We start from the raw sequence: 27,657 nt of genomic DNA on the forward strand, positions 1-27,657 counted from the left end.
TTGTCAGTGACAGGCTCAGGTTGTAATAAAGTTAAGTGTCTGACAACATTGTGTAAAGAATCCAGACAGAGATAAACCTTTTTGTTAAAGAGTAAGATCCCAACTAAGATTTAAAAAAAACAAAACACCTTTCATCTGTAGAGCTGATTTAATCAATGTGTTGTTTTATTTCATTAGCGAGTAATAAATATAAGGGTTTGTAATTTGTATATTTATAATTGTGGATATGATATTTTGTCAATATTGTTATTAAATTGATTAAATACATTTCATTTTACTTGTATTTCTCAAAGTTTAAGAAACCACACAATTCATTTTATAAACAAATCTAGAATCAAACAAAACAATTAGAAATATGTTTGATAAAATCTCATTCCCTATAGTATCTTACAGAAACACACACATTTATTTGAAAATAACTATTCACGTTACCAACCAAATATTTGTATATAAGTCCCAAACTCTCAAAGTAAAAGAAAAATGTAAACGGCGTGTTTTCATCTTGTGAATTGTTACGAATTGAAACCGATAATTGTGTATTTTGCAATGATACTGAAACTACTGATCAATTCTTTTTCCAATGTATGTATTGTGAAGCTTTATGGCTTGATGTATGTGACTGGCTTTGCCCAAAGGTCCTTCAACTTGAAAACTTTTCTCAAAAAGACATTGTTTATGGACTTAACTTTCTGGTTAATAACATTCTTATTCTTGGAAAATCAAAGTATATAAATGAAAAAAAAAGTCATGAAAAATATAAATGCAGTGGAACTTTTTTTTTTAGCACAATAGAAGAATATGATTTACAAAAAAAGCCCTTTAAAATATTTTATTTTACATTTTAAAATTATTTCAATCTCTTGTCTGTTTCGATGTTTGTGTTTTTTCTCTCCCTTCCTGTTGTACGTAATGACGCAGAGGAGCGTCATTCCCGGCGTAACGCGTCATATCTTCCAACACAACCGCCGCTTCCTGGCCGGCCCAGGCAGGCGCCTCAGGCCCCGCTCCACACTGAACCGCTATCCGCCTCTTATTATCATCCACCGGTGAAAGACTCAGCTGCTCCGCTCAGTCTGTGAGGAGCCGCCGCCGGTATGAGTGAATGAAACGGCTGAAATCCGCAAATCCTCAGCAGAAGTCCCGGGACTCGCTGCTAGGTGAGTGTTTGTTTGAGTTGCTGTTGGTTTTCTTGGTTTTCCTGACAGGAAACGAACTGATTTGTTTTGTCCTCCTTCAGAATGAACCACTGTGAACTCCTCCTGTCAGTTATTTGTTCTGGTGTCTCCGTGGAGAATCCAGAATTAAACTGGCAGTTTTATTCTCTCCTCACATGTGAATGTTAGCTTAATACTTGGTGGGAGCTCACTTGTGATGGGAGCTTTGTTCACATCATGGTCTGTTTTCTCTTTGTTGGTCTGTGTCTCTCACCACAAACACTCACTGACACTGACACTGACATTTCCCCGACCTGCTGCCGTTCATTTTCTAAACTCTGATCTAATTAAAGCGGCGGCAGCGAGGGACGTCACCCCCATCCTCCAGCCACAACAAGCACGTCAATCTGTCTGTTCTGTCAACAGCGTTGGGGCTGAATGAAGGTGGAGCCTGAGGCGTAGCGGCCGAGGTGATGGTGTTGGACTCGGGTGAAGTCTTCATGGATCAGGTTGAGGGTGAAAGCGTCGGGAGCGGCAGGGACCTGTTGGAGCCAGAAGTCCGAGCAGATCCACCCAAAGCCGCCGTGACGCCCAGGACGCCGGCCAAAAGGAGTAATGTTGTCAAGAAGGAGAAGGTGTCCCTCAATGGACTTCCTGTCCAGACGAACAGCAGCCAGGAAGTAGAGAGGAGGCCATCATCATCAAAAGGCGGGGCCACGCCCAGACCACCGCTCCGCCGTCCCCTCAGCCTGGAGATGACGCCCCATCGCCTGCGAGGGTCTCGGGAGCAGATGGCGGACAGGCGGATCGTGCAGCCTCCTTGGCGCAGTGGTTCGGCCGCCCCCTCGCCCCCTGCTCGCAGCCTGACCAGCCCCAGCCTGGGCACGGGCGGCTGGATGCGCCGCAGCGAGAGCACCTGCTCGGTCAATTACTCCCTGGGGCTGAGGGCTGGCAAGGGGCAAATGCGACCTGCCACTTCCCTGCCACATATAGCAAAGGGGGTGGGGGGCACGACACTGCCTACACACTCCAGGCCCTGTCTGCTCGTCGCCCTCAGGCCTCTTAACTTGGAGCAGGAGAAGCAGACTTTCTTCCAGTCCGACTACAAGTACGAGCCTCAGTTTGAGTACACACAGCCGGAGCCGAGGAGTGTGCTGGACAAGTACAGAGAGGGCTCGGGCCTCTTCCTCGAGCAGGTAGAGTATGTCGGACATCTGAGAATCACCTGTGAGCTCACGTGATGATGATGATGATGATGATGACTTTTCTGTTTACCTGCAGGCGGTTGGGATCATGGAGTGCGTCCTGAGGAAGTTTGGCTCCTATGAGAACTTTGAGGTGGTGACGGGGGGCAGCGTCCTCCCTAAAAGTCAAGTCTGGGCTGCTGTGCGTAAATATCTGCAGAAAGAGGGCTGCGTGGGAGAGGTGAGTGCACAGCCACAGCGGACATTTTGACGTGTCACAGTTGGAAAAAGCACAGGTGTTGCTAATAAGATTAACGGCGGATCAGTTCTATTCAAGTGTCTCAGTAAGTCATGACGGCATGAACGATACCAGGACCCTGAAACTGAAGCAGCTAAATGGAATTCAGCCATCATTCATGTTGTTACTTACACCTGTGTGACAAAATGTCTGATGCAGACTTAAATTTAATAAAGAAAATCCAAGAGTGAGAAACCCGATGTGTAACCAGTGCACATGGCCGCTCAGTCCAACAATAAAATAACAACATGAGCAGCTCGTTGTTAGTTTGTGTGTTTTAGAATCAGACATTTAACATTTCAGATGTTCAGACGTACCAACATACAGAAGATAGACTGCAGGGAGCAGAGCGCTGGCTTATAGTTCATTTTTAACACATATTTAGGACGTTACTGCTGGATTACCACAGCAGGCTGATTTTTATACAGTTATACAACTGATTTTAATCCCACTGCCCAATAAATAAAATAAAGTAAACAAATAACATAATAAACAAAATGTCTGGAAACTGGTACAAGCCCACTTTAACTGTCAAATGACAACAAAACTTTGTTCTTTTGAAATTAGAGGCATGAAATGTAAAAGTGAAGAGAAGTTTGTTACCCCCCCCCCTCCCCCGCGCAGAGTTATCTTTGGGAGGTGGTTGAGTGTGTCCTCTGTGTTTACCCTCCACCAGCCCTGCTCTGCCCCCAGGCGTCTGCTAAAGCCACCGCTAATCTTCCCACAGAGCAGTTTGTTTGATGTTGAATATCGTGAACCTGAGCTCAGCCCAGCAAAACACACATTTCATGGTAGAGCTGCAACGATGAGTCAGTTAATCAATCGACATGACATAATAAGCCACTATCAAATAATCATTTAGAATCATTCATTTTTCAAGCAAACATGTCAGACAATTGCAGTTCCAGCTTCTTAAATGAGAGGATGTGCCTCGTGTAATCTTAAAGAAGATACCTCAATTAATTAATGGAAAAAATAATCAGCAGATCGATTATGAAAATAACATTAGTTGCAGCACTAGACTTATTTTGCTGATATGCATCTCAGTAACTCTGCCATCCTGCCTGTCATTAAGTAGATTTATTAAAGTACTGTACTTCAGTAAGATTGAACCTGTATGTATTTGTTTTAATGTGTGTGTGTGTGTGTGTGTGTGTGTGTGTATATATATATATATATATATACACACACACACACACACATTAAAACAAATGCAGAGCGTTAACGCTACTATTTTTCTAAGGTGGAAAATGTTTCCTCTGTCTGTCTGTCTGTCGGCACTGAAGAGCTGTTGAAACTGCCTGAGGTGATGATGATGATGATGATGATGATGATGATGATGATGATGATGATGATGATGTGTGTGTGTGTGTGTGTGTGTCTCCAGGTTGTGGTGCGTCTGTCTGACGAGCTGCTGTCTCAGGCAGTGATGGTGGTGGAGAGCTGTCGTCCCACTCTGACCATCAACCTGGCCGGAGCTCGACAGCACTGGCTGGAGGGGATGCTGAGACATGAGATCGGTACGCTGCAGCTCGTCTCACACACCGGATCACATATTAACACACCGGATCACATATTAACACACCGGATCACATATTAACACAGTGGATCAGATATTAACACACCGGATCACATATTAACACAGTGGATCAGATATTAACACACCGGATCACATATTAACACACCAGATCAGATATTAACACAGTGGATCAGATATTAACACAGTGGATCACATATTAACACAGTGGATCACATATTAACACACCGGATCACATATTAACACACCGGATCACATATTAACACAGTGGATCAGATATTAACACACCGGATCAGATATTAACACAGTGGATCACATATTAACACAGTGGATCAGATATTAACACACCGGATCACATATTAACACACCAGATCAGATATTAACACAGTGGATCACATATTAACACACCGGATCAGATATTAACACAGTGGATCAGATATTAACACAGTGGATCACTTATTAACACAGTGGATCAGATATTAACACACCGGATCACATATTAACACACCAGATCAGATATTAACACAGTGGATCACATATTAACACAGTGGATCAGATATTAACACACCGGATCACATATTAACACACCAGATCAGATATTAACACAGTGGATCACATATTAACACACCGGATCAGATATTAACACAGTGGATCAGATATTAACACAGTGGATCACATATTAACACAGTGGATCACATATTAACACAGTGGATCAGATATTAACACAGTGGATCACTTATTAACACAGTGGATCAGATTTTAACACACCGGATCACATATTAACACAGTGGATCAGATATTAACACACCGGATCAGATATTAACACACCGGATCAGATATTAACACAGTGGATCACATATTAACACACCGGATCACATATTAACACACCGGATCAGATTTTAACACACCGGATCACATATTAACACAGTGGATCAGACATTAACACAGTGGATCACATATTAACACACCGGATCAGATATTAACACAGTGGATCAGATATTAACACACCGGATCACATATTAACACAGTGGATCACATATTAACACACTGGATCAGATATTAACACACCGGATCACATATTAACACAGTGGATCACATATTAACACAGTGGATCAGATATTAACACACCGGATCACATATTAACACAGTGGATCAGATATTAACACAGTGGATCAGATATTAACACACCGGATCAGATATTAACACAGTGGATCAGATATTAACACAGTGGATCACATATTAACACGCCGGATCAGATATTAACACAGTGGATCAGATATTAACACACCAGATCACATATTAACACAGCGGATCACATATTAACACAGTGGATCACATTTTAACACACCGGATCAGATATTAACACACCGGATCAGATTTTAACACACCGGATCACATATTAACACAGTGGATCAGACATTAACACAGTGGATCACATATTAACACACTGGATCAGATATTAACACAGTGGATCACATATTAACACACCGGATCACATATTAACACACCGGATCAGATATTAACACACTGGATCACATATTAACACAGTGGATCAGACATTAACACAGTGGATCACATATTAACACAGTGGATCAGACATTAACACAGTGGATCACATATTAACACAGTGGATCACATATTAACACACCGGATCACATATTAACACACTGGATCAGATATTAACACAGTGGATCAGATTTTAACACACCGGATCAGATTTTAACACACCGGATCACATATTAACACAGTGGATCAGACATTAACACAGTGGATCAGACATTAACACAGTGGATCACATATTAACACAGTGGATCACATATTAACACAGTGGATCACATATTAACACAGTGGATCAGATATTAACACACCGGATCAGATTTTAACACAGTGGATCAGATATTAACACAGTGGATCACATATTAACACACCGGATCACATATTAACACAGTGAATCACATATTAACACAGTGAATCAGATATTAACACACCGGATCAGATATTAACACACCGGATCAGATATTAACACACCGGATCAGATTTTAACACAGTGGATCAGATATTAACACACCGGATCAGATATTAACACAGTGGATCACATATTAACACAGTGGATCACATATTAACACACTGGATCACATATTAACACAGTGGATCAGATATTATCACAGTGGATCAGATATTAACACAGTGGATCACATATTATCACAGTGGATCAGATATTAACACAGTGGATCACATATTAACACAGTGGATCACATATTAACACACCGGATCAGATATTAACACAGTGGATCAGATATTAACACAGTGGATCAGATATTAACACAGTGGATCACATATTAACACAGTGGATCAGATATTAACACAGTGGATCACTTATTAACACAGTGGATCACATATTAACACAGTGGATCAGATATTAACACAGTGGATCACATATTATCACAGTGGATCAGATATTAACACAGTGGATCACATATTAACACAGTGGATCACATATTAACACAGTGGATCACATATTAACACACCGGATCAGATATTAACACACTGGATCACATATTAACACAGTGGATCAGATATTAACACAGTGGATCAGATATTATATGTATATATATAATACATCATTAGTTATTTATTCAGATTATATTTTGTGTTATTAATACATGCAGAGTGATGCTGAGAACAACAGAGAGCACGTGAACCAGACAACAGACCAAACTTCGATAAGAGCTTGGTGACATTTTATCAACCTGCAACTGTATTCAGACAGAACTCAATCACTGTGTGCTTCCTCTTCTGGGACGGACAACTTCCTGTGTGATTGTTGAACGTTGACAGCTGTACAAAGAAGCCACTGACAACACGTCACTTAAACACTTAAATATACAACCACATGAAATATGTAAAATATATACAAATACCAACAAGACAATGGTATCTCTGTGAGGTCAGCTGGAGGGTGGTGTCGGAGCTGTGAGGATCGGATGTCTCCTTCCCCAGAATACGCTGCATGTTTCCTCAGTTCCTCCTCCTTAGTTAGTAGTTAGTAAGGAGACAGTGTGAGGACTCCTGTCCACATACGTTTGTGTACGTTTGGTCTGGGGCTGTTTTTCCTGTTAAAAAAAGCTACAACATAGAATTATATTCAAAGCAATAGTGCGTTTCTAACTTTGTGGCAACAGTTCGTGTTTGTGCCTTTCCTGTTTCAACATGCCCCCCGAGCACCAAATGCTGATGTTATCGCCCAACACTCAGGCTCATGTGGCTGAACGGGAGCAAATCCCTGAAGCAGGTTCATCATCTGGAGGAAAGACTGAAACCAGAAAACCTGCTGTTTGTTTCTGCTATCAAACTACTGGAACATGTGGAGGAGATCTTTGATCACTTCGTCTGTGTTCGTCCAGTGAAGAAGAAAAGCCACCAGACAGCCTCTATAAATAGGCCTAGAGGTGTAAAATCGAAAGCGTTTTAGGGTGGATTTCCCCCTGAAGATTTGAAAGACTACTGTGTGTTGGTGTGTTGGTTTTAAATATAATTCTAGTTGTCAAAGAGAAAAAAGCTTTGCACACAGCGTACAGACGGGTTTCCTCAGCCGGTTCCATTTCGGATCTGGCTCCTGGCCGGCAAAGTACTAATGAATCTGTTATCAATGCTTTTATCTCTCCTCACTCGTTTTATTGGCAAAGAGAAACATTCAAGTAACAGCGTCTCATTTCTAGCCGACTGTCGCTGATCAGCAGCTAGTTCCTTCCTAGCTGTGAATCAGGAGCTGCAGTATTTGGAGTAAGAAGCTCGTAAAGTAAAGAAGACTACAGCTTCATCTGATACATTTATTCTGCTGCCAGGTTGTCGTTATTGTAGTCTTTAGTTACTCGCAAATGTTAAAAAGTTAAACCTAATAAGATTCAATAAGTGAATTTTAAAGGATTCAGATTTGATAAAATGCTATCAAAGCCCCACCACTCGAGGCACAGTGTGTACTTCAGGGCCACACTGTCAACAAACGTAAAAATGTTATCAAGGATCTTTTGTTTAGCTTATGCTGCGTTCATGTCATTTCGCAGTTATTGTAATTAAGAGTTTCCGACTTGCTAATAGTTTATTACTATTACTAATTTCTGACAATTTTTCTGAAAGCTGAGATATCGACTTGGCCAAAGATCGTCGTTCGATGTAATTAAACCCAAATTAAAATAATACAATGAAAGAAAGGGAAAACAATAAATGAAAATAAATACATAATAATGATCAGATAAACTAAAACAAAAATAAATCGATAAAATCTAACGTAATCGATCTGGTGGTGATTGTCTCTCCTCAGGGACACATTACCTGCGAGGGGTGAACAACAACCTGCAGCCGTGGGGCAGCTCTGAAGGCAGGAAGCAGTTCGGCCTCAAACCGGCCAATCCCACGGAGGAGGGCCTGGCCAGCCTGCACAGCGTGTTGCTACGGAAACAGCCCTACCTGTGGCGCGCATCTCTGCTGTACTACACGGTGTACCACGCCAGCAGCATGAGCTTCAGCCAGCTCTTCAGCCACATCGCTCGCTTCGTCCAGGACCCGGACGTCCGCTGGGAGTACTGCCTGAGAGCCAAGAGGGGACAGACGGACACCTCGCAGCCCGGTGAGCGAGCGCACGCACACACCTACACACCTACACACCTACACACCAACACACCTACACACCAACACACCTACACACCTACACACCTACACACCTACACTCTCAGGGCTGGAAATCATACTGCCAACTCTCCGGATGGGTCTATAGTCTAATTTAAAGTCAATATTCTCATGAACAGACGCGAGACTTGACATTTTTTTGCCTTTTTCCAGCCCTGAGTAGTATCTGCAGGTACAACCTCCACCAATCCTCTTATTGATAGGGCAGTTGCGTCTATATAGCCTGAGAGGCGAAACCCGGGGCAAAGAAAGAGTTCATAATGAGTTTATGTGCATTTTTATCAGCTCCTCTTTTTTCACATCTGGATTGTAACGGCTGGACAGTAAAAAGACTCTATTTGGAGACTGAAACTGTACAAGTGAGGGGGACATGTCCTCTTCATCCCCATGATACACAGTTAAACTGGAGAATAATGATGCTTTTGTTTTTACACTTCCTGTATGTTGTATGTTTCTGTCTTAGGTTGCTTCAGTAAAGACCAGGTTTATCTGGACGGGATCCTCCGAATCCTTCGACATCGAAGGACCATCGACTTCAAGATGCTGACTTCTTTAGGAAAGGTCAGTGTCAGCACCTTCAAATTAAGAGCCCATATTACCGACTCGAAGCATACTGCGTGTTCACATGCAACAACAAGCAGGTAAATCATTCCTGTACCACCTTTGAAAACCGGAGTCACATAATGTGCAGCTTCTGCCCCCTGCAGGGCTTTTTAGGTAAGGAAAGGAAATCTTCATCAAACCTGGTTCTGGTTCTGACGAGAGCCAGAACCTCCTGACGTGTTAAAAGGTATTGAAGCGTGAAGCAGTCAGATTGAACCTGCCGTCCATCAGGTTGTCTCCTGACTGGAAGTGGACGCGGATCAGAAACGTCAGATTACTATCAAAATGTTTGATAGTGTGAATTGTGTTGCGGGATGTGTCTCTGGTTTGTGCTTTATCAGATTTTTATCTTCGTAAACAGTATTTATTAGACATCTAAACTATGTTGTGAAATTATTATTAATTAAGCCAAAGCTCTTGTAAAATCCTGTAAATGTACATTGAAAGAGTTGTTGGTCGCTGGAATCTACAAACTTCAGGTGTGTTTTCCTTCTGGGAGTCCACTGAGAGACGTTTCTTCTTCACCTCTGCAGGTGTCTTACGAAGACGTGGAGAGGCTGCGGCATCTGGCGGTGATCCCACGGACCAGAATCCCACACTTCATGCGAGACCAGGAGAGGTACCTGCAACATCTGGATCACATCGTCGCCGTCAACGAAGTGGACGATTCAACGCTGCAACATCTGCTACCCTGACCTGCCCACCCCCCCCACCCCCCCCACCCCCCCCCATTCACCACCTAAATCCAAGAAGAAGAAGCGGACGACGCTGGTACACAGACTGTATCATGTGGTGCGCTGAATATCACTTAAAATATCCAGTATTATCGATGCTTTATTGGAGCGATTTTTGTAAAACTTGAATGATGCGAACAAAAGGGACGTACACACTAACACCTCTATCTACATTTCACTTTTGTCCAATGCATGTTCCCCCCAATATGAAGTTACCTCAATACTGCAACTCTACGATGTAACCAACATTATATATGTAGACTCATACATAGCCACTGCATCCAGCGCCTGTACAGGACACTGCTAACATGTTGTGTACAGGTTCATAATCACATGCTTTATTTATGCAATTATTTAAGTTTTTTTACTTTGAGAGAACAAACTGAATGTCTCTGGTATTAGCTTTATACCTTCTTTTTGTTTTATGCCTTAGATTGTTTGCATTTTAAAAAGGACACCAAGGACACGTCATCTCTAAGCCCTGAGGAAGTCGTGACTGAGACCACGACTCTTTAAGATATCAAGTGCCAGTGGACAGGGTGGTTATCAATATCAGTGTTATTAATTAGATAATCAGCTGTGTTGTTTCTGTCTTAACAGTGTCCTTGGTGGTCTTTTCATATCAATATGCTACTGTGATGTGACCCGTCCCGGAGCTCCCTCCCCGGTGCCAACCCAACTTTCTGTTGCAACGTTAAAGGAAAAGTTATACGCTTATTAGCTTTCTCCCAGAGCGAGATGAGAAGGTTGTTACGACCGTCGTGTCTGTTCATTCAGTATGTAGCTGAAGCCGGCAGAGAGACGAGGAAGGGGGGAAACGGCTTGACTCGCTCTGTCCGAAATGTAAAAACCACAGTTGACAGTTCGCTAAATTGTTCAATCATAGCTTAGAAACAGCAGGCCTGTCAGTCTCATTTCTCCACATGTTGGGCCTTTAATGAGAATAGATACTTGTCTTTTTTTAAGCCTTTTCAAAACCAAAAACACAAGAACAAGTGTAGATTAAACACAATAGATTAAAGTGTGTGTTGCTCTAAGGTTAGCATCTCCAGCTAACTAGCTTACTACCTTCAGTAGTAACTGAGCGTTAGTTTCTGGGGTTGCAGGTAAATTCAGGATGAGCACATCCACTGTGTGGAAGACAGTCCTGGATGCTAACAGAGTTTATGCTAACGTTAGCGGCTCTGTCCTTTTTGGAGAAGTTTACACTCCAGCTACAACAGCCAACGTTACCCAAGATAAAGTTAAGTTTGCCCTCGTCCTAAAAGTATTTTTCTCTTGTACCGTCGAAAGTGAAAGCATACTGAACAAAATGCAAGCATGTAAGCTAAGCAGCCATTAACTCTACACGACAATATGCTGTTTCTTTTTTTCTATATCCTCTACATGGATCAAAAACTGGTGAGGACACTTTAGCCTCCGTCTGTTAGCATTATATTATGTATGTAGCCGTCAAGTGCATTAACCATTTTTAAAAGGAATCAGCTGGAGACTTTTAAAAAGTCAGCTGGAGGTGTTTTTAACCAATTAATGGAACTGTTAGCTTGATTAGCTAGCAGTCTGCTAACAACAGTTGTCTTTTAAGTTAGCAAAATCAATGTTCGCTGGCTATATATGAGAAGCTGCTTTTATCTACTTCTGTCTGTCTGGAGAATTGTCATTTTTACATCTTGGACAGAGCTAAGCTAGCTGTGTTCCACCCTGTTTCTTGTCCTTATGCTAAGCTAAGATAGCCGGCTGCTGGCTGCAGCTTCATATTTAACGGACAGACATGAGAGTGGTATTGATCTCTTCATCTAACTCTCAGCAAAGCGATTGAGCGAATTTCCCAAAATGTATAATTATTCCTTTAGCATGTAGATGAAGTGCCAAAGTGGCATCTTGAATTCACAATTGGCTCGTTTGAGAAGCAGCCACTCATCGTAGTTCCTCATCCAGACATGAGTCGCTGGCTGGGGGAGGGGGGCAGGGGTGTTGTGGGCGTGCCTTTGATGGGTGTAGAGCTCATCTGCTGTAGCTAACTGTGTGTTTGTAGGCTGCTTTTTACTGTGTTTGACACTTAAAACTTCAGATGTCAGTCAGGGCATTCATTTTGGGCCAAGCCGTCTGTGAGCAGAATTAAAACCAGGTCACAACAAAAACTATGTGGGATAAACAGCGTCAGCAAGTCCCAGTTTTTAACTTAAAAAAAAAAAAAAACACTTGACCAAAATGTGAATTATACTTCTGTGATGCATTTTAAATACCTGGATTTGAAGATTGACCTGTAATTGAAATCTGTTCTGCTGTGTTTACAGTTTCAGCCATTTGGTAAGCAGATACGTTTTAAATTGGAGCAGGTTGTCGTCTGCACCGACCTCGGCCTGGATTCGCCTAAACGAATGCACCTATTTGTAACGCACGAATGTTGCACAAGTGTTTTATGTTCTGGAAAACATGAATTTCCAGTTTATTTATTAAAAAGTACACACACTTACTGAGCTCTCTGGTCTGTTTCATGAAGCACCGCATTCTTCAAACGGTTAACATGCTGCAGTCAGGCTAAAATAATCCTGTTTATTCTCATCTGGTTCTTTAACGCAGTTTGAGGATTGATTTGTTAATCCCGGATGATTTTATCTTGGAATAACAGCGCACTCTTATTTTGAAATAAAGGCAAGGGGTTCCCTATGGAGAGACTTTTGATAATCATGAGCCTGCGATGAGAATGAAGCCTGCCTAAAATCTCTTTAAAAACAGTCTTCATCAAAGTGAGTTCTTCAGTTAATAATTTAATTATTATGTTTTGGCAACATTGATCTTTTAACAGTCAATATTTTAGTTAAGTTTATTTTTATTTATCAATTTATTTTTTGAGGTTAACTTTATTTACATTCAATAGTTTTATCATGTACAAATACTTTAATTTGGACTGTGTTTACTACCTGTATTTCCACAGTGTGGTTGATTTAATTTTAGGATTACTTTTATTCTGAAAAAAAAAGTTAAAGCATAGGTTCAGACTTTTTTCAGCAGTTAAATTTAAGACCGTTTTAATACCAAATACACTATAAATGGCCTACAGTTTATTTTTATATTATTTTTTTCGTATTATTCAGTACTTCCCAGCAGTAAATGGAAATAACTTCTAATACATGTAATTAATTAATTAATTCGACCAGGAACCGGATAAGTGGCATAAAATGGACGGATGGATGAACCAAATAAAAACGATTCATTCTCTTAAATTCATTTAAATTTTTCTTAATAAAAAAGGATCACACAGCATCCAGCAGTACTATACAGAGTCACAACAATCCCACTTTTAGAGTATATGTGTGTAACATCCAGTGGAGGAAAGTGACTAAAGTACAATACTTGAGTAAATGTACTTACTTGTTACTTTCCGCCACTGCAGGACGGCCATTTGATTAACAGAGCAGGTTGAGTTTGTTTCTTCTGGTCGCTCCTGAGGCAATAAAGGTCCGACATGCACGTCTTTAAATAAAAATGGTTTATTCTCTTTCAATATAGCTTTTGTTCTATCCATAGCAGAAAAGAGCCTCCATGCCACTCAGTGCTAAAACCTGGAACTGGATCTCAGGTCACCACAGCATCGTAATGACGAACAAACGTCTTTACAGCACAACACCGGCTTGATACTGATCCAACAACAGTCACTTAGCTCATTTTAAAAACAGGTTGAGGGGAGTGTTGGGAGGCGGGAGGCAGGAGGCAGGAGGAGGAGGAGGAGGAGGAGGAAGGAGGAGGTGGAGGGTCAGATCTGATTTCAGATCTGATTTATCTGTGACACGGACCAAGCAGCGCAGACTCCCCGGGCTTTGTTGGGAGAAGTTTAATCCGTGCGTGTTTGTGTATGCTGCAGAATTGACATCTTGCTCCAGTATGGCTGTTGGTGTGGAGGCAGAGGTTTCTGCCACGAAAAGGTCACAAGTTGAGGTAACAAAGATTCTTCCTGATTGGACGAAAAACAAAACAACCAATCAGAGGTCAGACACTGATCATCTGCTAGGTTTCATGGTTGTAGAAATGTGAGGGGGGGTGTGCTGCATTACACAGAGAGGTGTTTCTGTTACTTAACCTACCCTCATTGACATAAATGAGGTGGAAAAAATAATAGACACACCTGTCAGTATGATGCAATACAGCTCAACAGCACCATAAACTGCAGCCTCCAGAATGATCACAGCTGAATCAACACGTCTGAAACCGTTTCAACACAAACTGAACATTCATGAAGGAGCATTGACTGCAGGGCTGTTGTGTTAGACTGCATTAGTTTTAGCTAGTTGTACCTAATAAACTGCTAACAAAGTGTATGTCAAAGAAAAACAGCAAATCCTCACATTTAAGAAGCTGGAAGCAGAGATCGTTTGGCTTTTTTGCTTGAAAAATGACCGGAATGATTAAAGGAAAAGGTGTCTGCTGTGTGCTGTACCTGCTCTCTGGTTATCATGTTGCATTGGAGCTGCTTATGGCCTTTGTGCCGTCTGTATTGGCGTTTGCGTGTTCCTTCACCACAGGATCTGAGGGACAAACACACACTTTATCTGAGAAATCCAGGTCTCGGGTAAATGAAGCAGATACAGGTACGTCTTGTTCTGGTGCCTGAAGCTAACTGCTGATGAAACGACAACCGTTCCGAGTTTTATCCATATCCATAAAAAAGGAAGATCAAACATTTGGCATTGACAGGCAGACAGTGTGCAGGTGGTACGAACAGAAGTATGGGTGCTGCATGGCCTCAACTGCCGTCAGCCTCTGCTGGTGGTCGTAGCGCAGCAGCTTGTCCAGCAGGTCCAGGGCCTCCGGACTCACCAGGTGCTGGTTCTCGGACTGGATGAACTGCTCCCAACGCTTCCGTGTTTGCCTGGACACAAACGACCAATATTTAACGTGACTCAGCTTACTGCTTACTCTTATTTAATGTGAATTATATGAGCAATGTGGCAGGCAGCTGTTTTGACTGAACAAACTGATAAAGTCACTGTTAGAGACCAGCTGGTGAACATAGTGGAGCGTTTAGCAAATAAAGAGGCGAATGTTTCCCTGAACAGTTGATGAAGAGTGAATACTGGACACGACCGCTAATGAATGATAATGTTTGTTCTGTGTGTGCTGGATGTATAAAGAAGCCACAGTTTACTATCAAGTTCTCCACAACAACTTTATAAGCTGAAGCCAGTGTTTACAGAAGAAAAAGAAAAAATCAATGAATGCAGCTTTAAATGAGGAAATAGCTGATTAAAGAATAAGTAATCCAGACTAGAATCGAGACTATTTGAGGCTATGGACAAATTTCAGTTGGTACTCAAAAAGAATTGAGGTTGAAAATTTAACAAAAGTACAGAGAGAAAGTTTCCTTTTGTAATTCTCAACTAACCGTTTCACTTTCAAGTGTAAAGTTGTCAGAAAACCAGTTTAACAAAGTCATTCAGAAAGAAATAACTTGTAAATAACCTGAAGCTTGAAGTTTGTAAGACGCAGCAGGCTCTGTAATGGCTCAACCAAAACCTGCAGCTTAACAGCAGCACGGTCTCACGAACGTCTCGACAGCTCACCTCCGTTTGTTTTGAATACATACAGTTACAATACAGTTGTCCTTCCTCTGCTGATACTCACTGTCCCAGCAGGTCTTTGAAGCGAGTGTCCAGTTCTATGTGATATTTGTGCAGGTAGCCGAAGAGCTCATCGGTGCCCAGAACCTTAGCAATGCGGACCAGCTGGAAACAAGACACATGCGCATTGTTTAATGCGTAAATTACATACAGCCGATCCATTACACTGATGATGTATAACACGTCCAAGAAAATAAATAATTTCTGTCCCAGTCTGTAGTTCTTGATTTCAGCATGTGACATGACTCTTTCTCTGGCACGTTACCTGGTCGTAGTTGTCCTGGCCATGAAAAAACGGTTCCTTCAGAAAGATCATGCTGGCCAACATGCAGCCTAGACTCCACATGTCCAAACTATAGTCATACATCTGGGGGGGAAAAAGAGAAAATCACTCACCAAGAATTATTTAAAAGAAGGGTTAAGGTTAGAGACTGCACTGGAACAAATCCTCAATTTCAAGTCCTTGTTTTCCCCAAATAAATACCTGATAGTCCACTAGCAGCTCAGGGCCTTTGAAATAGCGGGAGGCCACCCTGACGTTGTATTCCTGAGCGGGATGGTAAAACTCTGCCAAACCCCAATCTATAAGACGCAGCTGTGACACACACACAGGAAATACTCATTAATCAGCTTTACAGTACGTACAGGCTGCTGCTGGCTGGAGTAACACCAAGAAAATATATAAAAGAAGAAGTGAAAATGAATAAGCATGAGCATTACTGTAATGGAAGACACCAATACTTATCTCAAAGATAATGAAGACTTGTAGTTCTCAGGAAGCTGTGATTTCTTTTAAATCATTCATTCATTATCATGGTGAAGGATTGTGCTATTGATCTTTGGTCATCCTGTCTGAGAAGTCGATGGACTGAAACTTATTTTACTTAAAGCTGCATCAATTTGTTTTTGGCCGCAGCAGAACGATCTGCAGACACGACTCTGACACGTTTTCACCTCATTAAGCTGGTGAACTTGTTAGCGAACAGCTGTCCATTACACGTCCAGCAGACATCGACATTCGCTGTCATTTGTCCTGTTTTTGGCCAGCTGACAAATACAAGTCCAGTATTCTCTCTCTGTTAGCTCTGTTTTTGGTCTCCACCAACTCCTGAGACCAACATCTGCCTCTTTAGCTGCTAACGGCTCCGCTATGTTCTGCGGCTAACGGCTAACTTTGTCGTTGGTGCTGCACAGGAAACGTACAGCAGGTTTATCAGAGCTTTCTTTGCTAGAAATGACCAAACAAACAGTAAAGTTTGGTGGGGGTTTTTTACGGGCTGTAAAACCAGTTCATCACTACAAGTGATGTGATTCACGTCACACAGTCGTCTGACTCATTGTTCATATAAAAATATTGATTAATGCAGCTTTAAATAAAATAACAGTTTGGCCTGAACATGTCAATGACCAGTTTCCTTGCTGAAGTTTTACACTTGCTCACTTGTTCCTACAAATTATTGAGTTTGAAAATGACCACAAAATGCAACATAATGAAATTCACATGTGATGGTTTCACAGAGCCACAGCCTGGTGTGATGGATGACAGACGTGTGTTATTTGGCACTTGGTTTATCCACTTCTCTAAATGAAACTTCCCTGATTCATGTACTGGGTGAATCATTAAGTACCTCTCTCAGCTGGTGGTCGATCATCACGTTGTGGGGCTTCACGTCTCTGTGCATGATCCCCATACTGTGACAGTAGTCCAGAGCCTTAAAGAAGAGACGGAGCTACGTTCAGCACTGCAGCCGGTTTACATTTCAGAAGCTGATCAAATGAGTTGTTGATTCATTTTCTGTTCCGCTGACTAATTGTTTCAGTACTAACTTGGTTTGAACAAATCTTTCATTTCCTGTCTTGTTATCACTCCGCTTCCTGTCAGATAAGATAACTCCTAACCCTAACCCTGTTCACAGTCGGTGAGGCACCATAATGTTTTCTTTATCTTATTAAACCATGATTAAATAAATAAATAACTTGGTATAAAATGTGTTTACCTTGAGCAGCTCATACATGTAGTAACGGATATCATAGTCTGTCAGCTTCTGGTAAAGCTCCTGAGGGACAACACGAAGAAGAGTGTAAAACTCAATGTTTAGAAACATCATTAGTCACATGACGTCAGCAGCTCAACTGGCCTCTACACATGTGCAACATTAACTGGAGGATTATGCGTGTTGTTAATAATGGATATCAATGTCTCTGCATGGGGGGGCAACTCTGCTGGTAGTTCAGCATGTATGATGTTGGCCAAACTTAAGTACCTTAAAATCTGTGTTATTGATGCACTCAAAGACAAGCGCCGGTGTTCTGGACTGCAAAGAGAGGACAACACAAGGCTTAACTGAAGAGAACAGCAGGTAGGTGAAGACCATTATCACTGCATGTACACACACACACACACACACACACACGACTGGATTACCGCTGCTGGCATGCCGACATGCAGCAAAGTGACGGCAGGAGTCGTAACTCACCACTGGGTCCTTGACCGTGTCGACCAGGCGGATGATGTTGGTTCCCCCACGCAAGTTTTCAAGAATTTTGATTTCCCGCTTGATCTTCTTCTTCTTGACGGGCTGCGAAAGAAAAGGCACAAACACGCACATTCAATACAACTAAAATAAACTAAGAATATAATACTGCAGGGAGAACCAATCTTTTGATACCTAAAATCAACGCAATATTTAAATATATACATATATAAAACAATATTTAAATACGTGTAGTTCCTGTATTAGCCTGCTTTAATTTAAGCTAGCTGGACTTTATAAACTGGGACCTCACACCTTGATGCAGCGTCATCTGGTTCAAAATAGTGACTTAAAAATGCTTTAAAGTAACACTGAATCAAAGACGTCTGGGCTGATCTCCAGGTTTCCTTCAGAGAACCGAATGAGCAGCCCTGTCAACATTTATAATAAAGGTGAATGAAAACTGCCACATTTTGTGGGTTTTTATGTTGTAAAGACAGAGAAGACACTTTGAGATATCTAAAGAGATTCTGTTGATTTTTGAGAAATACTGCACAAAATAAAAAGGAATTTTGTTTTATACAAATCAGTTAAATAGAAGCAACTTATGAACCTTACCGTTAAACTTACAGTTAGCGTTATATTTTGGATTTTTAAAATCTGTTTATTTATATTCTATATTTGCACTCTTTCCTACTTTGTACTGCACAACAGGTAAATAAATATCCATCTGGATAAATAAATAAACAAACTTAAATCTTAAATCCTTGGAGGTGTTTTTGTATCGTCTGCATTTACCCACATTTGACCAGCAGGTGGCGCCACAGTGAGCTGTGGAGCTTCAGAGCTTTCTTTTAAAAGAGAAACTGATGAGTGACAGCAGTTTGTCTTGGACAGCTCCATCCATCTGTACTCATCACAATCTATGAAACGCACCATCATAACAACTGTCACAGAGGAAGGCTGAGCTGGAAACAAGACTATTTATACTGGAGAACTCTTCTGAACTCCTACTGGTGAGTCAACACAATCGAATTTGACAAGATTTCAATGGACGGCTGTAACTTTTCTAAAAGTGTGTGGGAGTGGACCAGTGAAGTCCTCTGCTGGGAGTGGGAGCAAAACCTAATAATAACTGTACTTCTAACAACAGAGTTTACATATCTAGTTCAACCACTTTTGAGAGGAAACAAACCGTCACCACTGACTTTACATCTGGAGAACATCTCTGTGAGTCAGAGGTAGAGATGGTCACTGATAGCAGCGGACAAAGGACGGCTGTGGAGGCAACAAAAGCTCACATATTACAGCAACAAAAGAAGTACTCGGCTCACCTTGAGGATTTTCACCACCACTTTCTCATTGTTGGTCACATTTATGGCCTCAAATACTTCACTGTACTTCCCTCGACCCAGTTTACGCACCAGCTGATAGTTGTCTTGATTGCTGAGGAAGAGTGGAAACATTTCGCAGTAATTAAACAAAGGAAGTCAACTTCAGACACACTCATCATGACCACAAACAACTAACTCCTTTAAAGACAACTTCTCAGGTCATCACTAAAAAGACAAAAACAAACAATTACTCCATTAATCAATTATTCAACAATCATTCAACAATGTTGATGAATAAATAGTCATTTAAGACATTTATGAGGCAAAAAACACTAAAAACTCTCCTGGTTCTGCTTCTCCAACATGAGGATTTGCTGCTTTTCTCTGTTTTAAATGAATGTAAACTGAATCTCTTTGGGTTTTGGACGGTTGGTCGGACAAAAGACATTTTAAGACGTCACCTTGAGTTCCGGGAAACCATAACAGGCTTATTAAAAATATTATCTAACATTTCATAGACTAAACAATGTAACATTTAAATCATAGAAATAATCAAATCTGCATTAGTTGCAGCTCTAAAGAAGACCATGTTTAGTTCAGTTTCAGTTGCCTTACACATACAGTAATAGGGCTGCAACTAACGATTATTTTCATCATGTATTTATTTCTCAATTATTGCTTCAATTAATTTATTAATTATTTCGTTGGCAAAATGTGATCTCTTCTAACTGCTTTTTTGTATTTTAGTAGTAAATTATTAGTATTAAATGCAGTGATGAACATATACAATGTTATGAAGCTCTAATGAACTCACTGCTTGATGATACAGATGTTTTCATTGTGTGCTTGGAGTTTGGTACCAGTTTGTGTTTTAATCTTTTTTACAGATTAAAACTGTAAAGAAAAATGAGCCGAGCGATTGTAAAACATTTACCTCCAGTTTGGCACGTGTGCGTCATAGTCCCAGTACTCTCTGTTCTTCTGTGTATTGACATCGGTGTACACCCGAGCCTTGCTGCTGGCCGGCGTGGATCCGGGCATCGCTGGCTTTGCGGCTCCGTGTCGAGGACCTTCACCTCCCTCTAAATACTTCTTGGCTCGATACTGGAAGGCAGCGCACTGACTCTCCAGAATATGTGGCTCTAAGATCCCTGTGCTTTCCTCACCATGGGCTTTGGCTACTTGCGCCCTCTGATGAAAGGCGTCAGGCCGGTCTGACGCAGCTGTCGTGCAGACTGACAGAGCTACGATGACTGAGTGTGTGAAGCCCCTGAGCAGGATGTTAGGCAGGATGGGATGAAGACCCGCCAGCTGCAGGACGACAGGGGAGAAGAGGCTGAGGCTGAGGCAGAGGAGAGAAACGCAGGTAAAGGATGCAATAACAACCAGGCTGAAGATGGCTTCAACTAACACTTCATTTCATTATTGACTCATCTGAAGATTATTTTATCAATGACTCGTTTGATCTTTAAAATGTAAAAAATATAGCTATTTCCCTCAGCCCAAGGTGATGTATTCAGACTGCTTGTTTTACTCGACCATCAGTCCAAATCCCCAAAAATATTTTGATTATTTTCATGACGAAGAAAAGCATAAAATCCTCACAACTGAGAGGCTGAACCAAGAGAAACTTCAAGCATTTTGACTTAAAATTAATAATTATTATTGGATTATCCAAATAATTTCCTGTCAACTGACTAATCAATGAATCAACTAATGGTTGTCACACTGGTTGAAGTTGTGAAACTGGTCCTGGAATAACGCCCTTAACTCGGATTTAAAACCCCTTTTCATATTTTTTTGAACTTTTATTCCATTTGTAAAAACACACAACAGACCGGGTCTAGACTAATTACGTAGACTTGTCAAACCAGATCAACATGAATTCTATAAAGACTTTTTAAAACCCTGTTTCAGGTTTGTAAAACCTTTATTTTATTATGGACCCAAACCTGTGTGTGGAGCCCGTCACGACACGGGCTCCCCGGGGCCTTTTTCACCGGCCAGAGAGCTAATATTTACACTGAGACGAGAGACAAGTTAACGTCACCCTTGTTGGTTACTGCAGAGTGATTTTAACATTTGAACAAATCTGCGAGGGACAGCATCATTTACGATCAATTCACCTGAGTAAGCTAGCTGCTTACGGTGACCTAGCTTACTTAGCAAATCACATAATCATAGAAAATGAACCTTGAACGCAGCAATACAGCTTCACATACATTTTACATTCGTACGTTTTAGTACAAGACACGTTTATAAAATAAAAACTATCTATTAGTGTCGACATTTCTAAAATGTGAAATCAATAACGGGGCTAAAGTTAGCCGGCTAACCTCGTCGTAGAAATATCCGAGCTCAGAGGAAGTCCGGCCGACATGAACGTTAGCTGGTAACCTGCGGTGCGCTGATGTCCGTAAAGCGATGTAGCTCCACCAGGTTTAAAGTTATTAATAATGTGTGTAATATCAGCAGTATCAGTGACTTAATAATTATGTCGGATGGGGGGTGGTGGTGGTACATCTAGCAGCGGTTCGTTAGCAGACCCAGGTTGGTCTTCCGGGTCTTCCCTTTTGCGGTAAACATCACCCGGAAGTAAATCAAGAGTGTCGGTGACCTGAATAACTGTTCGTGAAATCGAAGATAATCGATCAAATAAAGAAAAAGGAACGAAAAAAAACCCCCCGACCAATAAAGTTATTTTAACAGATAATAATTGGATTTCATAAATGTGTTTTGTATTATTAATTGGAATCTGCAAAGTAACTGAAGGGATTCAATTAATGTGGTGGAGTAAAAAGTACAATATTTAATTACTTTCGTAATTTTTACAAACCAAACAATCAATCGATTAATGGAGAAAATAATCAGCAGATTAATCCAGAATGAAAAGAATCACTAGTTGATAGTTCAAAATGAGCTCCACCTCAACCGACTCCAACAGTAAAATCCTGCTTTGACATTAATGATGAGGAATAATCATCTAATGACAGAATATATAATAGTATAACAGTCACAGGGCACATTTTACTGTTTTGAGTACTTTTACTTTTAATGCTTCAAGTACATTTTCCTGATTATGCTTGCATACTTTTACTTATTTTCAGTGTGGTATTAGTGCTTTAACTTAAATAAAGGATCTGAACACTTCCTCCGCCGCTGGCTTTAAGAGAACAGAGAAATGTTTGTTCTTTTATTGCCAGTGACCTAGATGTTAATCAGTTTGGTCTGGCACAGGTGACAAACCAATGATGACGGTGAGATTTTAATTTGAGCTGAAATGATTGATATTCATCAGTCAATCGACAGAAAATTAATCTATTCTGATAATAATTTCATCATTTCTTTTGTTTCACTCGTTTCGCCGCCACAAATATGAGGATTTTCTGCTTTTCTCTGATTTATTGAACTGTAAACTGGACATCTTTGGGGTTTGGACAAAACAAGACATTTAAAGACATCATGTTAGACATTGTTCAATACTTTCCGACATATTATCTTGAAAATAATCAAAATATTAATGACAAGAATCATTTGTTACAGCCCTAAAAAAGATCACGTTTGGTAATTTTATGCCTTACACGTAATGAAGCTGAAACTTATGATTATTTTCATCATCATCTTTTAATCTCTCAATTATTGGTTGGTAAAATGACAGACGATAATGAAAAAGGCCCTTGACAGGACATTTTAATGACTAATAAAAATGGACTTATAATAATAATAATGAAAACAATCCCTAGCTGCAGCTTTAATTTTTATGATCACAACGATGAAAACAATGTACACCTTTATTTTCATAAGGGTGGTTTATTTTAATTGTCTGTATACAGTATGAACAGGAGTCTATATCGATATCCATATGTGTAAATCCAACGCTTCATTACACTCGTTCACCTCCAACAGGAGGTTCTGAAGCAGACTCACCAGGACTTAAACCATGACACAACCACACAGTCCCCGTCCCGTCCCACCCCATCAGTTGCCCACTGTAATTCCCTTTGTGCATGATTTTTAAACTCCAAAAACCTTCTTTTAAATATACTGCAAAGATTGTACAGAATATATAAACCCACACAGTAAACTAAAGTACACAAATATTTTACTTTATGCCCGGCATAAACCAACACATAAAATGTAACTTTGAGGCTACTCGGATTAATCTGCTGAACGTCTGGTTTGGACCAGGAGGAGGATGTTACAAGGCCAATTCTTCAAAATAAAACAAAAAAATATTACTTTTGTTAAATCTAATCGCACAGTAACTAATACAGCTAGTTTGTGGCAAGTGAGCAATAAAACGCTTTGAAGTCCTGTCAGGGTTAAACCTTGTGATCATCCATCTGGAACTGAAACTAAAAGTGCTCGCAAAATACTGCAAGCTCATTCATGGTGAATACAAAAGCAGGTAACATAAGCACTATACAGTTTTCAATGTTTACATAAGCGTATACACACAATCTATAATATAACAGAGTAGACTATGCCATGAATCAGTAGTCATAAATATTACATTGTGCATGTTCTATTGCACATGTCAAGTGTTTGTATGACGTGGTAGGTACGGGTTAGTTACCTAGTTGTCATTTGTTTTAATACAAAGATGCAACAACACAGATTTCATAGGACACAGGCTATACATTTTCACAAATCCACTTTTTTTTCTTCTTCTTAGGATGTTTTCCTAAATAAACCAAACCTATAATACAACAGTGATATTAAAGTGAGATAAATATTCATGCACAAACAGATGATACTACCTAAGATCTAGTATGTGAAAAGATACTGCTGCACAAGCCAGCCGCTGTAGACGGATGGGAGGTTTTCGGCTACACTGGACACGAAATGAACAAAACAAAACACGACATGAGTGATCGGTAAAAAAAGGCACATGGATTTCAGAGGAGCTTACACATGAGCGCACACATCTGACAACTGTCTGGAAGTTCTTGTCATCTTTCTCAACAACAGAATCAACAGTTACTAAACAGACGATCACATGCAACCACAGAATAAAAGGTCCCACACTCGGTACTACACAAAATCAAGATCTTCCCACATTTTACGCCTTTTTCATTCTGTTCAAGTTTTTCTCCATGTGTTCCAAAATGAGACGAGGGATCCTAATCGCCTGTCGACTTAGGGTAATAAGCCATTTACTCAACGAAGGAAGAGGATGAATTGAGTCTTAACATTACTGATTCTAAAAATCATTAAACATAATTAATGGGTGCATGTTATAAACTACAAATGGGAGAGCGGAGGCTGGCACATGTTGCTTTGTGGGTGAATGTCATATTTCCTGCCCAGGACTGAAGGGCAGTTCGGTTCATGGGATGCAGGGCGCTTCGGGGAAACTCTCCCCCTCCGCAGTGTGCTGGACTGTGTGCTCCTGCAGAGCTGTGAGGTCAACAAAACGCTCTCCGCACCAAACGCACTTAAACTGTGTCTCCCGCGAGTGCACGCTCTGGTGCTTGGCCAGGTGCTCGCGTTGCTTGAAGCTCTTGTCGCAGCTGGCACACTTGAAAGGCTTCTCCCCGGTGTGAACTCGCCGATGGCGCTGCAGCTCGGACGAGTACCTGAAGCGCTTTTCGCAGTCGGGACATTTCAGCGGCTTCTCGCGGGTCGGGTCGCAGCGGTGCTGAACGAACTCAGAAGACGACACAAAGCGCTTGTCGCACAGGGAGCACTTCAGCGGCTTCTCTGTGCAGTGAGAGTTCTGGTGGCGCTGCAGCGTTGAATTCTTTTTGTAGCCTTTGCCGCACACGTCGCACTTGTAGGGCTTCTCCACTTCCCCACCACATTTGTGCCTCAGCAGTTCACCTGATTGGCTGAAAGACTTCTGGCAGGACGCACACTTAAACAGACTTTCCATACCGTGAACCTGCTGGTGGTATAGCAGGTGGGATGGCTGAAGGAAGCCCTTATCACAGAGGTTACACTTGAAAGGGCGATCGGCTGGATTTTTGTGAGTGCGTCGGTGGCGTACGAGCGCGTACTGCTGTTTGAAGCTCATCTGGCACTCCTCGCACTGGAAAGGTCGCTCCTCCGAGTGGGTGCGTTCATGCTGCCGCAGGTCAGACGGACGCTTGAAGCTCTTCCCACAAGAACCGCAGCGGAAAGGTCTCTCCCCTTCTGGCTGGCACTGATGGTGCAGGAGCTCCGACGACTCCTTAAAGTGCATCTCACACAAATTGCACTTGAAAAGGTGCTCGCCTGAATGAGCGTACATGTGCCGCACGAGGTGAGAGCGGTGCTTAAAGCTCTTCTCGCACACAGCACATTTATACGGCCGCTCGGAGCTGTGCGTACGCTGGTGGTGCGCCAGATGTGAAGACTGGCTGAAGCTTTTATCACACGTGTCACATTTGTATGGCTTTTCACCAGTGTGTACTCTCTCGTGGCGGGTCAGCTCTGACAAATGCCGGAAGGACTTATGGCACACGGAGCACTTATACGGCCTGTCTGGTGCAGAGGCCTCAAATGCAGGAGGAGACGAGGCACTGATCGCTGCACCGCCACTGGACGTCTCACCAGTGGAGGGCTGCTGAGGGTTGGCAGCTGATGAGGTGGGGGTGACGTTTCCAGAACCCGGCCTGTATGTTTTCTCACAGATGGAGCACTTCATTGGGTTGTTTCCATTGCCGTGCGAGTTGTGATGCTGGGCCAAGGACGTGAGTAGCGAGAAGCCCATCTTACAAACACCACACACAAAAGGCTTCTGCTCCACCTGCACACACTGATGCTCCAGCAGGTCCGTCGCCTGGCTGAAGATCTTCATACACTGAGTGCACTGGAAGGACCGGTCTTGGTTCACCATGCACTGGTGTTCATGAGGGTTGGCCAGGTGAGATATGTCATGGCCACAGGCTCCACATTTGTGACCTCTCTCGCCCCCTACCTGCAAGGAGGGCTGCTGGGCTTGAACTGAGAGCTGCTGGCCGTGCTGGGGCTGCTGCAAGGAGGCATCTTGCTGGAGGACGACTCCGTACACAGCGCAGCCCAGAGGGTTGTCAGCTCCCTGGGGGAGCGTGTGCACAACAGAGGGTGGAGCCACTGCATGTTGCTGCTGCTGCTGCCACGCCTCCGTCATCCTTCCACTTCGCATGTAAGGATTCAGCGCTCAGCAGATGAGGGGGATTTCAGTGCTGAACTGAAACGGTGGATGTGGTTTAAGAAATGGAAACCAGCACCCTGAGAGTAGCTGAGTGTTGTATCTGTGTTCACACACGTCCTTTGAGATAGGTGACAAAACCTAAAACAGGAAAAAACAAAATCAACAAATGAATAAACTTCAAATATTATTGCAATAAGTAAATACAAATCAGGGTGCTTAAGTGAAAGCAGGGCTGATGAGCTGCCACAGTTTCCAACATGATCCATTGTAAATAGCAATGAAACAGACAACAACACCAACTAACAGCACTTGTGTTTAATGTGCACACTTCAGCAGGAGAAGCTCCTGAGTTGAGTCTATCCAGAGTTACGTGTGTGTAATGAGTGACTTCTGGAACTTCAAGTCTTGTTTGAGGTAAAATAAAACGGAAACAAACCACCTAGCTAACTACCTTGGAGGCCTACAACTTGTTCCTCTGTTATTCAGGAAACAACTCAAAAGAATGCTACGTGAATATTTTTATCTTATTACGCAGATAATACGGTGACAGGTACAGACCAGAGGCACGTTCCTAAAAAGAAACCAGCAAAAATAACAGTTAGCTAGCTAACGCTAGAGCTTCATCAAACCCCAAACCGGGCTCGGTCTATTTCCTGAAAGGCAAATCGGGAACATAGTGGTTCATTTCTCAGTTGAACGTGAATTTTAAACGTTATGTGATGCAAATGGCTTTATGATATCCCACGTTTCTGTTCTGTCCAGCCTGTCTGGCTTGAGATGAATGTTATTTCCTACATTTTTTTAAATGATATTGTTTCTGTTCCAGGATGTAGCTAAGCTACCGACATTAGCTTGTCAGCTGCAGCAGCGTAGCTAACAGCGTTAGCTAACGGCTAACCGCTAGCTACAGCTAACGTT

At 41.8% G+C, this 27,657-nt stretch overlaps 3 protein-coding genes across 4 annotated transcripts; 1 reads left to right on the plus strand and 2 right to left on the minus strand.

The window, feature by feature from the left end:
* The first annotated feature begins 1,627 nt into the window (after window positions 1-1,627).
* kiaa0895l lies at window positions 1,628-10,157 on the plus strand. 2 transcript variants are annotated; one of them, XM_070908875.1, is made up of 7 exons: window positions 1,628-1,791; window positions 1,846-2,350; window positions 2,436-2,579; window positions 4,024-4,156; window positions 8,495-8,800; window positions 9,323-9,420; window positions 9,996-10,157. In XM_070908875.1, the coding sequence occupies exons 1-7, from the start codon at window positions 1,628-1,630 to the stop codon at window positions 10,155-10,157; spliced, it is 1,512 nt and encodes a 503-aa protein (XP_070764976.1). The 2 variants fall into 2 exon arrangements, with proteins under 2 accessions (XP_070764976.1, XP_070764968.1); XM_070908867.1 differs by having other exon boundaries at window positions 1,628-2,350.
* Window positions 10,158-13,285: 3,128 nt separating this feature from the next.
* Window positions 13,286-22,133, minus strand: LOC139296911 (casein kinase II subunit alpha'-like). Its single transcript, XM_070919512.1, has 13 exons — window positions 21,959-22,133; window positions 20,557-20,964; window positions 19,623-19,734; window positions 18,292-18,393; window positions 18,079-18,129; window positions 17,812-17,871; window positions 17,443-17,526; window positions 16,299-16,409; window positions 16,080-16,181; window positions 15,819-15,919; window positions 14,918-15,066; window positions 14,635-14,722; window positions 13,286-14,151 (listed from the first exon to the last, which is right to left on the minus strand). The coding sequence occupies exons 1-12, from the start codon at window positions 22,000-22,002 to the stop codon at window positions 14,649-14,651; spliced, it is 1,398 nt and encodes a 465-aa protein (XP_070775613.1). The 5' UTR covers window positions 22,003-22,133; the 3' UTR covers window positions 13,286-14,151; window positions 14,635-14,648.
* A 1,230-nt stretch (window positions 22,134-23,363) lies between these two features.
* Window positions 23,364-26,715, minus strand: LOC139292573 (zinc finger protein 319). Its single transcript, XM_070914956.1, has 2 exons — window positions 24,981-26,715; window positions 23,364-23,834 (listed from the first exon to the last, which is right to left on the minus strand). The coding sequence occupies exons 1-2, from the start codon at window positions 26,713-26,715 to the stop codon at window positions 23,821-23,823; spliced, it is 1,749 nt and encodes a 582-aa protein (XP_070771057.1). The 3' UTR covers window positions 23,364-23,820.
* Window positions 26,716-27,657: the final 942 nt, after the last annotated feature.

Source organism: Enoplosus armatus, chromosome 1 (genome assembly GCF_043641665.1).
Source record: "Enoplosus armatus isolate fEnoArm2 chromosome 1, fEnoArm2.hap1, whole genome shotgun sequence".
Lineage (NCBI taxonomy): Eukaryota > Metazoa > Chordata > Actinopteri > Centrarchiformes > Enoplosidae > Enoplosus > Enoplosus armatus.